This window comes from Lissotriton vulgaris, chromosome 3_1 (genome assembly GCF_964263255.1).
Source record: "Lissotriton vulgaris chromosome 3_1, aLisVul1.2, whole genome shotgun sequence".
Classification (NCBI taxonomy): domain Eukaryota; kingdom Metazoa; phylum Chordata; class Amphibia; order Caudata; family Salamandridae; genus Lissotriton; species Lissotriton vulgaris.
In genome coordinates this window covers 1,157,379,487-1,157,391,109 of record NC_141689.1, presented here as the reverse complement: position 1 = coordinate 1,157,391,109, position 11,623 = coordinate 1,157,379,487, and the positions used below count along the sequence as shown (strand labels likewise).

General features: G+C 48.3%; 1 protein-coding gene across 4 annotated transcripts in view; it reads right to left on the bottom strand.

The window, feature by feature from the left end:
• Window positions 1-770: 770 nt before the first annotated feature.
• The window catches only part of LOC147727609 (prostaglandin reductase 1-like), a 336,086-nt gene continuing 325,233 nt past the window's right edge, over window positions 771-11,623 (bottom strand). For all 4 annotated transcript variants that reach the window (XM_086961643.1, XM_086961644.1, XM_086961641.1 and 1 more), the window contains one exon: window positions 771-1,375. In XM_086961643.1, the coding sequence (XP_086817769.1) occupies window positions 1,265-1,375 (111 nt within the window). In that variant the 3' untranslated portion in view covers window positions 771-1,264. The remainder of the gene's footprint in view (window positions 1,376-11,623) is intronic.

The window sequence follows — 11,623 nt, the reverse complement described above, 5'->3', positions numbered from 1 at the left end:
GCCAAGACTGTCGCATCGTTGGGGAATGCAGTAAGAAACTGATGCATCACCTCCCCACGCACTAAGAAACTGACGCATCACCTCCTCTTTGGTAGGGAACCGACGCATCATCTCCCCGGAGCAATGAACCAACGCATCCCCTTCCCTGAGTGTAGGGAACCGACGCATCACCTTCCAGACAACCCATTTTGTTTGTTTGCGTGACGCATCCCAGGTACTTTGTGAGAAAAGTGTTGAAGCTGAAATTTGTTTGAACTGAACTATTTCTACCATCTGAAAGTCATATTTTTATTACTGTATTGTGGATTTATGTTGAATGGTCTTGTTTTGGTTGAGATAAAGATTACTTATTTTCCTAAACATGCGTGGTGTCCATTTGTAGTGTTTTCACTGTATTACTGTATGTGTGACAAATGCTTTACACATTGCCTCTGAGATAAGTCTGTCTGCTTGTGCCAAGCTACCAAGGGGTGAGCAGGGGTTATTTTAGAAGTGTGTCCCGCTTACCCTGACTAGAAGCAAAGGACCCTATTTGGACAAAGTTACCTACCTCTCCCAACTAAACACCCCTTTTTCTAAAAGAACCATATTCAAAAGCAAGGGAATAGGCAATATCTTACAACAAATCGCTGAAGTTACTTTGGATGGTGAAGATTTTCAGATTTCCATAGCAGCCAGAAGATTTGGTTGCATTTATAGATCAAACAGTATTTAGTTTACCATGACCAGGTCTGATGAATCCTAAATCAACAATCCATTCCTCATAGATAGTATTCGAAGCGAGCATTTTATTAGCATATGGATAAAAAAATACACAACAATGTTGTTACAGGAAAAGTTTTCCACAACTGGTCAATAACTTGGTATGCATACAACATAATATGTTTTTTATTGAAATGGTTGTAAAAGTATTTCTTTTCATCAAAACCACTCCAACATGACAAATTGTCCTTAAGACCCATTCACTTTTAATAGCACTTCACATGTTTGAAAGTAATCCCCAGCAAGTAAACCCATTAAAGATTTCCTACCTTTCCAAATGGTTTGCATTATAATACAAATATATAAACGCACCAGAACAGTATATCAAGGTAGATAAAGAGTGTTCCAAAGTGACAATAAGCAGTGAGAAACATGCAGGGAAAGATAAAGGTTGCAAGAAATATTGTTCCCTGTTTCTTAATTAAAGGAGAGACATGGTTTCCCCTACGAAGAAAGACAGTGGCCTAACACTAAAGTAAGAAAATAGAACGTGCATCATATTTTATACAGTTATGATTGCTTTCCCTGTGTTTTCTCCTCTTAACATTCCCATGAAGGCTGCAGGCATGTTGTCAAATCCTTTAGTGATATGCTCTCTGTACTTGAGTTTTCCCTGTAAATAAAAGAAAAAAATGTTACTCTGAAAACATACATTCTCATAATATTTTTGCATAACATTGTAAATGGTTGCAGACATCCTTTGACTTTAACACACTGTCTTCCACCCAGGTACTTCAGTCAGTTGGATATTCTTGGGACTAGCTAAGTTGTAGCTAACATGTTTCATATCACTTTACCAAAGAACAGTAACTGTATTCTAAGTTGAAGAGAGGTAACAATGGAACAGGTTTTTAAAGAAAACCTAAATATTATTTGTATACAGTTTAAAAGGCAGGCTTCGTCATCCACAATCAACTAATTGATGTTTACGGTAACATCCATTGAGTAATAAACACAACTTGACGTCCAAGTGTAATTTCTAGAGGAGAAAGCCTCACATGTGAAGCTAACAGATAAATTGAATAGTTAGGAGTCTGCATATACCACAACAATCCCAAATATGTTTCAGCAGCAGCAAGGTTTCTTGATTATCTCTTGTTTATTTTTAAATTAGTGTCCCCACTTTTGTTCTTTAAAATGCCAGTCTTCTTGTTCTTAAATTAATGTCTTAATTTTTATTATTTTTATTGCCAGTTTTTTATCTTTTTTAGCGACTTGCCTTTTAAAGATCACAAACACAACAAGAAAATGGCAAGTAAAAAGGCAACTCTGATCAAAAAGAAGTGAAATATTGTAGTGAACATGAGAACTATTGGTGGTTGACTTTTAAGCACTGAACCTGTGTAATAAATGTCTCTAGATTACAAGCAGTAAGTCAAGAACATGCGGCCACATGCATCATCCCGGCCGTTTGCGAATTCCAAATTGCGAAAAATAGGGAATCACAATTTGGAATTCGCAAAATGGGATGCATGTATATTTTGGCATAATATTTGCGATTCAGTAAAAATCGCAATTTTTACCGAATCGCAAATATTATGCGAATTCTAATTTGCGATTTCGCATTTCCCATTGATTCCTATGGGCCAAAAGGCCCATAGGAATCAATGGGAATTGCAAATTCGCAAATTAGAATTCGCAAAATGTTAATGCATTTCATGGGTGCAGGAGGGGGGTCCAAAGGACCCCCCCACTGCACCCCTGAAATGTATTTTAAAGTGGATGTTTCACACACACATGTCCTAAGGACATGTGTGTCGGTAACATGACAGTGTTTAAAATGCTAATTTGAGCATTTTAATTATTTTTCGCAAATTACCACGAGGTTCACCCTCGTGGTAATTTGCACCCCATAATTGCAAATTCGCAATTTTTTTTTTTTTAATATTTTATTTTTGTTGTTGCTATCACATGGTACACAGTAACGGACAATAGGCCTTCAGTGCGGCGTCAACATTCAGCTGCCCATAATCAGTAGAGCAACTTTTATATTTTACCCCCCCAACTTCAACTTGCTACTTTTAGGGTTAAAATCCACGATTCATAACATTGGTCTATATCAACATAGGTGTGTCCAAATGCAACTATCAGTTCTTGGTTCAGATACACATTTCAGCATGTTCATCTACATGTAGGTTCCTAGGGCCCTGTAACATGCACTGTCTCCGCATTCCACTCCCCCCTCCCTCCCATCAATCTAGATCTTCGTCATCCCCTGAGCTGTCCCCATCCTCCTCTTCAGGCAGAGGCTCACAAATGTCTCCTCTATATGTGTTCCAGGGTGACCAAATCCCGTTCCATTTTCGAGGATTATGTCTCTGTTGATATACTGCCCGCTCAGTCACCATGAGCACATCCATATTTCTGCACCATTGCGCCAGTGTCGGTGTTTCCTGTGCCCCCCAGTTTTTCGCGATATCTCGCTTTGCCAGCATTACACCAATGACCACCCACCTTTTCGCATGTAGTGATAGATTTGTTGGGCCCCACACATTCAGGAGACAAACCCTAGGGTCAGGTGCGAACGGGTTCTGGAGGGTCTGGCCGATCGTGCGTGTGACACGCCGCCAGTAGTCCTGTATATGTGGACAGGTCCATATAGTGTGATACAGCGTACCCTCCTCCCCGCAATTCCTCAGGCAATGTGGGTGTTCTGCTCTGTGTATTTTATACAGTGTCGTGCGGGTGTAGTAGACCCTGTGTAGTACTTTGAATTGGACCAGTCTGAATCGAGTGGAAATACCTGCCTCCCTGGGCGATGCCAGGGCTGCGTTCCAGTCTGTTTCATCTGGGTCCCCTATCTCGTCCTCCCAGTACTCCTTTAGCTTCCCCAGGGGATCCGGCAGATTATTCATGAGTTTGCGGTAAGTGAGGGAGGTCGCACCGGACTCCATGTAGTCTGTAAGCAATCGGTCCTCTAACGGAGCCGACTCCGGAAGCGTCACACCAGTCTCCAACACCGACAGGAGTGCGTGCCTGATTTGTATGTATCTGTATGTTTCGGTCTCCGCAAGGCTGTATTGCTCCCTTATGGTCGTAAAGGAGAGCACACCCTCTCTGGTCCATAGGTCGCCCACCGTGGAGATCCCAATGTTGTCCCATTGATCGAACCCTTTGGAACTGCGCAGGTTACCGAGGGCCTTGGCGTCCCATAGTGGCGTGAGTCTGGTGATCACTCCCTCCCATGCCAACCGTCTCTGAGCTTTGTGCCATATGGCTACAGTGTGTTTGGTAGGCCCCTCCAACTTTCTCACCATCCCTTTGTTATAGAGTGGGGCCAGCAGGGTGGACATGCCCAGTTGGTGTCTATCTGCCCTGAACGCCGGGTCGTCCTGCGCTGCGTGGATCCACTGGTTAATGACCTTAAGGTGAGCTGCCCAGTAGTATAGTTCAAGGTTGGGGAGGGCTATTCCCCCACTATACCAGTCTCTGGTTAGTTTCAACTGTGCAACCCGGGCCGGTTTGTCTCCCCACAGAAGGCTGGACAATTGCGCCGACACGTGGCGGAAGAACGAGACGGGGACCATTGCCGGCGTGTTTTCCAGAACATAAAGGAAGCGAGGGAGCGCCAACATCTTAAAGAGCGCCGCCCTACCTAGCAGTGTTAAGGAGAGATTTTTCCAAAGGCGCACGTCAGTCTTCAATTTGTCCAGCTGGGGCTTAAGATTCAGGTCAAGGAAGGTCGAGTGCTCCCTCGTAATCCGTATCCCTAGGTATTTAAAGGCGACGTGTTCTACGAGTAATTGGCAATCCTCAGGCAAGGCTGGAAGGTCGCCCTTTACCATATAGATAACGGACTTGGACCAATTGAGTTTATAGCCCGAAGCCGTACCGTGGCTTTCACATAGTGCCAGTAAGACCGGGATACTGTTCGTGAGGTCCATGAGGTAGACGAGCATGTCGTCGGCATATAGGGATACCCTATCTTCGCCTCCACCTTCCCATTGTATACCTTTCAGCAGCTGGGTGGTTCTGAGAATCGTGGCCAGGGGTTCTAGCACTAAGGCGAACAGTAGTGGCGAGAGTGGGCACCCCTGTCTCGTGCCCCTTGCCAACGGAAACTCCCTTGATATGTGTCCGTTTGCGGTTACTCTTGCCATGGGTTCGGTGTATAGTAGTCTGACCCACGATATGAACGTTGGGCCAATACCGATGTGTTCCAGGACCGCAAAGAGATAGCGCCACTCCACCATATCAAATGCCATTTTGGCATCTAGTGACAATACGGCTGCCGATTCTTCCAACTGCGGGGCTCGGGCTAACACCCCGTGTAGCCGTCGCAAGTTCAGTGCCGTACTCCGGTGTGGCATAAAGCCCGATTGGTCCGGGTGTATGAGGTGTGCCAGATGGGGCAGTAGCCTGGTGGCCAACAGTTTCGCCAGGATTTTACTCTCGGCGTTAAGGAGGGAGATCGGGCGGTAAGATTCGCACTCCTCAGGGGGTTTGCCGGGCTTAGGTATCGCGACGATTGTGGCCGTGTGCTGATCAGGAGGCAGTCGCCCCTGTTCCCGACACTCCTGAAACATATCGAGCAATGGCGCGGACAGTGTCTCGGACATGAGTTTGTACCATTCTATTGGCACACCATTGGGGCCCAGTGATTTCCCGGGGTGTATTGCTGCTATGGCTGTCTGTATTTCTTCCTCCGTCAGATCGGAGTCGAGCTCGTCCCGTTGGTCTGGGGAGAGAGTGCGGGTCGGCACTCCCACAAGTAAGCTTTCTGCCATTTCCCGTGTGACCTCATAGTCAGGGGAGTATACGGAGTGGAAATGGTCTGCCAGGAGTTCCACTATATGTGCCGGACTGGTTTGTATCTCACCCTTAGAGTCCTTCAATTGCAATATCGCCCGCTGGCCTCCCCGCGCCCTCTCCAACCACGCCAGGAGCTTCCCTGCCTTATCGCCTATGTCGTACACCCTGCTCGCCGTTGCGGACATATTGTCCCGCACTCTGCGGCGCAGAAAGTCGGTGTGACGCTGCTGGGCCAGTCGGAGCGCGTGCTGGGTGTCTCCAGTCGGGTTCCCTTCGTGTTCCTGTGTTGCCTTATCAAGTTGCTCCTCTAGATCTGTCAGCTCCTGACGTTGTGTGTGCTTGTGCTGTGCGATCACCAAAATCGCCTGCCCGCGGAGGACTGTCTTGTAAGCCTCCCACAGTATTGTAGGCGACTCCACCGATCCCACGTTCTCTGCAAGGTAGGATCGTGTACTTTTCTTCAAGGCCTTGGCTACGCCCGGTTCTCTAAGGTAACCCGGGTAAATAGGGTAAACCCGTCTGCGGGTCCTTCCCTGACTGAACAGAGTCAGTGTAAGCGGGGAGTGGTCAGAGATCCCTCTTGGTCTAATTTGGGAATCAGTGAAAGTGAGGAGACCCCCCCCCAACGTCAGGAAATAGTCTATCCGCGATAGGCTGTCGTGGACTGCCGAGTGGTATGTGTATTGCCGGACATCTGGGTGTAGCCGCCTCCACACATCCACTAAACCCTGCGCTTCCATGAAGTCATGCAATTTGGAGGGCCCTGGTGTTCGTGTGCGCATCGGGTGGCGGTCTAGGGAGTCTTGTGCCACTGCATTAAAATCACCCCCCACGACAAGATCCCCTTCTGGAAGGTCTAACAAGAATTTTCCTAGTTCCGGGAAAGCTATGGTGTGTAGTGCTGGCGGGATGTACACCGAGACCACATTTAGCGGTTTCCCCTCCCACTGGCCATGTATCGCTGCAAAGCGCCCCTGTGTGTCTGTTGCAGTTGATTGGGTTATGAACCTGGACGAGCGGTGAATTAATATCCCGGTGCCCCGGGACCCCTTTGTAAATCCAGAGTGAACCACCATGCTGTATCCCTTCCTGTCTAGGGCCTTCGTAGCTGTGCCGGTGAGGTGTGTCTCTTGTAGTAGGACCAGGGCGGGGTTCAGCCTCTTTATACTTTGCAGGACCAGCCCACGTTTAATTTTGTCACCTAGGCCCCTTACATTCCAGGACATGAGGCGTAGCGGGGATGTCTGCCCTACATTAGTGTCCTCCCCCATCCTGTTTGGGTGTACGGTCTGTAAATTTGCGCTCGTGGACGACCAGGAGGTCTGTGTAGTGACCCTGTGTGTTGCATTGTGACAATACCATCCTATACTTGTGTGCCCCATCGTAGCTACCCTGCCCCTGTGCAGAAACTAAAAACCAAAACCCCCTCCTACCCCCAACTCCCCCCCTCCCTGCCCCCCTGCTCAACGGACTCAGAACTGCCCGCCCCCCCAACTCAGCAGAGTGCCTGATCCCAACCCATAACATAGTACTTGCTCGCTGGGGTGAAGGTTTCTCCGTGGTCAGCGGCCCCCTTCTTCAGCTGCGGAGGCCCTTCCGCCCAGTGTCCAAGGTGGCGTTGCCTGCTTATATCATCTTCCGTTCAGCCGGACCATGGCAGTGACTTATTGATCCCCGTCTGCACTGTCCTCATGACGGTCGGATAAAGGGGAATGTAGCTCTGCATCTTCGTTGTTGGCTTGTGAGCCCTGTCGGGAGCCAGCTGTACGGTGTTTGTTCTGTCTATTGGAGCGACGAGGGCCCGCCGCTCTCCATCCCTCCAGCCAATCCTGCGCCACCTCTGGGGAGTCAAAAAACCAAGTTTTGTTGTCTGCTACGACCCGAAGCTTGGCCGGGAAAAGCATGGAGTATGGGATTTCTCTGGCTCTGAGTTCTTTTTTGACCTCAAAAAAGGTTTGTCTCCTCCGTGCCACCTCGGCCGTGTAGTCAGGAAAGAATGCCAGCGTCGCATTCTGGAGCTTAATGGGGGGGCGAGTTCCTTGCCGCTTGTAGGATGGCGTCCCGATCCCTGAAATTGAAGAGCCTCGCTATGATCGGTCTGGGGTTAGCTCCTGTCTTGTGGCGTCCCCCCGGCACCCGGTGCGCCCTTTCCACTGTGAAAAAGGCGGAGAGTCCTTTGGGCTTCAGGGTGTCTTTGATTAAACTCTCCACATATAGGTCCATCGCCCTCGTGTCTTCCGATTCTGGCACACCTATTATACGGATGTTGTTCCGCCTCGAGCGCCCTTCCTGGTCATCGAGCTTATCGCGCAGTTCTTTGTTCTCCTTCGAGATGCGTTCCATACTAATCTGGAGTTCCGAGACGTCTTCGACCAAGGATTTGGTCACGACCTCCATATTGTTCACCTTTTCTGTCATTTTATGAAAGTCCGCCCTTATAAGTGTGATCTCGGCCGAGATCGACCCCACCGTGGCTTGTACTTGCGTGAGGGCCCGCATGACGTCATCAATGGTCGCTTTCTTGCCTCCGGTCACTTCGGCTGTCTTGCCCGCTTGTGTTTTGGCGTCCTGCGAAGGAGAGGGAGAGCCGGGTTTGTCATATGCAAAGCGGTCCAGGCGTGATTGTGTCGCCCCGTTTTTGGGCCCCTTGCCAGCCATCTTGGTGTCGCCTGGGTCGGGCTATCTCCTTCAGACGGCTACCGGGGGTCGTCCCTGGGCCCACGCTGTGTTTCGGGGGGTAAGAGTGGCCCCTGTGAGGTGCACCGGTTCCCGCGTCCAAGGATGTTTGCAGATATGAACGGGCCGGTGGTGTGCGGTGGCCGGTCGAGTCCCGGACTATTTCGTGGGGCGAGCAACCGATTGTCGCCGCCCTGGAGGAGTTCCTCTGTCCCCCTCTGGCACCGCGTGTACCGCCCCTGACTCGTGGCCGCTGGAGCTACGTGCTTGGGTCCCCTGATGGCGATGGGGGGCCCGAGTTGTCTTCAGACAGGTCCTACCGCTGTGAGGACGAATGCCCTGCGTAGATGCTCAGCTGGTCTCCGGGCCCAGTCCGGGCGGGGGTGTCTTCAGGTCCGTTTCGTCTTGTCAGGCACTCCGGTCGGCGAGGGGGAGCCGCAGTGCAGTCAATGAGGCAGCGCGGTTCCTTCGCCGCCAGACTCTGCGCTCTGGCCGCCGCTGCTTAAGATGGCGGTGCCAGGTCCCCACGTCGTCGCTCTGGGCGCCGGACTCCGTCCTCGCCGGGCGCCCGGGTTCGTGTCCCCCTCACCTCAGACGGGCCCCCCGTCAGGCAGATCGGCCCCCCGCAGTCCGGTGACGGAGGCTGGAAGGCTCGGTCTCCGTTCACCTCGTCGCTCTCCGTGGCCGGGTATTTCCGCTAGATCGCTGCCCGACACGGGCCACTTCCTGCCAGTACGCCGCTCACTGTGCTCCCCGGTCCGGATGTCGCAGACAGGCCCGCTCGGGGCGCTGGCAATAACTGTATTTCCCGACCTCGGATTGAGGTCTCGCTAATCCGAACTGTCGCCGCCTGGTCCTGGGCTTTGTTGCCTTCCCGCCTGGGAATTTTTGTCAGCGGATAAATGTGCGGATTTAACTGGGAGCCGCTTCAATCACGGAGCTCTCCTTCTAGGCTGCCGCCATCGTCGGCTGCTAGCCACGCCCCCGCGAATTCGCAATTTTAAAAACAATCATGCATTGCTTTTAAGGAATCGCAAATTTGCGATTCCTTAGAAGCAATCGCATTTTTGGAAATCGCTAAAATTAGCGATTTTGCCAAAAATGATTGATGCATACTAAAAAGATATTTAGGAATCGCAAACGGCCGATTTTACCGAATCGCACCGTTTGCGACTCCTAAATACCTTGATGCATGTGGCCGTTAGATTCTAATAGTTTTTTCTATAGTGCCCGGTTTGTGCTATAGAGTTTTCTTTTAGAAGTGAGTGAGAAGTGTGAATTAGGCATGTCTACTACATATACGCACAGTGGCAGGGTATATCTTGCTTCACCAACTACCAGTGTTTGTTCTAAGTAAATCACAGTGAATTCAATAATACTCCAAGCAGTTGCTAAACAATCAATGCCCATCTCCCGAAACCAGCCACCCACTATGGTTTCAAATAAAACACAAGAGTACAAAAGATGAGAGGGGCATTGTTGTAAAAGCATAAATTTGAAGGGTTTTAATCCCACAGAGGATGGAGAACAGTGATGACAGAAAAGGTAAGTCTTTCACTCTGTGGTATTATAGATCCTTGTATTCATTATTTATTACACAACAGCTAACGCCTTTCACCCTTGCGGGCTTCTTCAAGTAAGTTGTCCTCTCAGTCGAGAAAGAAATTTCCAAAGGGTAATAGCCCAAATCGTTTGGCACTTTCTTTATTGTTTTTCCAATAGCAGTGAGTGTTTGAAGAAGTAATTTCAATGTGTCAAGATCCATTTGTATTGAAACACTCGACTTGACAAGAGTCTCCACGATGGCCGTGTGATTAGGCCGGCGACTGAGCGTGCAACACTCTACACACTCTGGTTCTTGAAAGGGAGATTCAAAAACAAAAGGAGCTTAGAGGGTAAAGCTAGCCATAGGTTGCCCTCCACTCAATATGCAACTAGTACCACAAAAAACCTAAACTGTATAGGCACTTATAAAGTTTACCTTTATTTTAGATATACCATTTGTTGCATTGATATTGCAAACCTAACTCCCCTTTCACTAATTAATGGGGTAGTTGATATATCTTAGGATTGTGCCTCCTTTAAACATTCACCTGGTTTCCCAATAGCTAAAAGACAGTTGTGAGACCACTCATACCACACACACTTTCAACTCAAATTGTGAAGTGCTAGAAACGAAAAAAGTGTGAGAGAGCAAGATGGCACCTCACGGGCGCACCACCAATGGGAACCTGGCTGGTACTCGCCAGGATAGCCCTGTTCTCATCATTGGCACCATCAAGCTCAGAAAGAAAAGAATTGGTGTCCACAAACTCACAAGAAGAGTTTGTGAAAAGATGCAGTGAAAAACAGACAAAAAGAAGTGACCTGACACAGAGCAATTCCCACAGGGATAGTGGCCTGTGAGACGTGGTTTGCTGTTGTCTTTAGATGTTTGTATGCGGGTATGTACTAATTTGTCTTTCAGATTGCTGGCATGTTTGAAAGCAAACCTTGGTGGTGGCATTTTGAAATCTTTGTTCGACAGGATCGCCCAGTGTTTACGTATCGACTGTCTGATTTTGGAGGCGTTTTTCCTTTTAATTGAGATCTGCACCTCCTTGGCTGGTAGGAGCACCTATGGCTAAATGAGGGTAATTATCATGAGGTTATATGATAGAGATAGGAGAAGGCACGCACAATGTTATCAGGTTCATTACAAAAGTGTGTTTTCATGTGTCATTTCAGTTGTGAAGACTTATCGGTCCATATGCAGTGGCTTTAATACATATGACGCCCTGAAGAAATTGCCTAAAATTCATGTGGCAAGTGAAGTAGTATTGGTTATATAGGTGACAACCAAAACTACTTTTTCCTTCTTTTTAACCCCATACCCAGCACAAGAGACAGAATAAAATTGCATTTCTGTGTTGGTCTGTGTGGTTTATATGTTGTTTGACAATTTATTGGTCACTTCTTTTTGTCTGCTTTCACTGCATCTTTACACAAACTATTCTTGTGAGTTTCTGGACACCAATTCTTTTCTTTCTGAGCTTGATGGTGCCAATGATGAGAACAGGGCTATCCTGGCGAGTACCAGCCAGGTTCCCGTTGGTGGTGTGCCCGTGAGGTGCCATCTAGCTCTCACACACTTTTTTCGTTTCTAGCACTTCACAATTTGAGTTGAAAGTGTGTGTGGTATGAGTGGTCTCACAACGGTCTTTTAGCTATTGGGAAACCAGGTGAATGTTTAAAGGAGGCTCAATCCTAAGATATACCAACTACCCCATTAATTAGTGAAAGGGGAGTTAGGTTTGCAATATCAATGCAACAAATGGTATATCTAAAATAAAGGTAAACTTGATAAGTGCCTATACAGTCTAGGTTTTTTGTCGTACTAGTTTCTTGAAAGGGAGAGTCATTACGGAGCTTGACACATTGAAATTACTTCCTC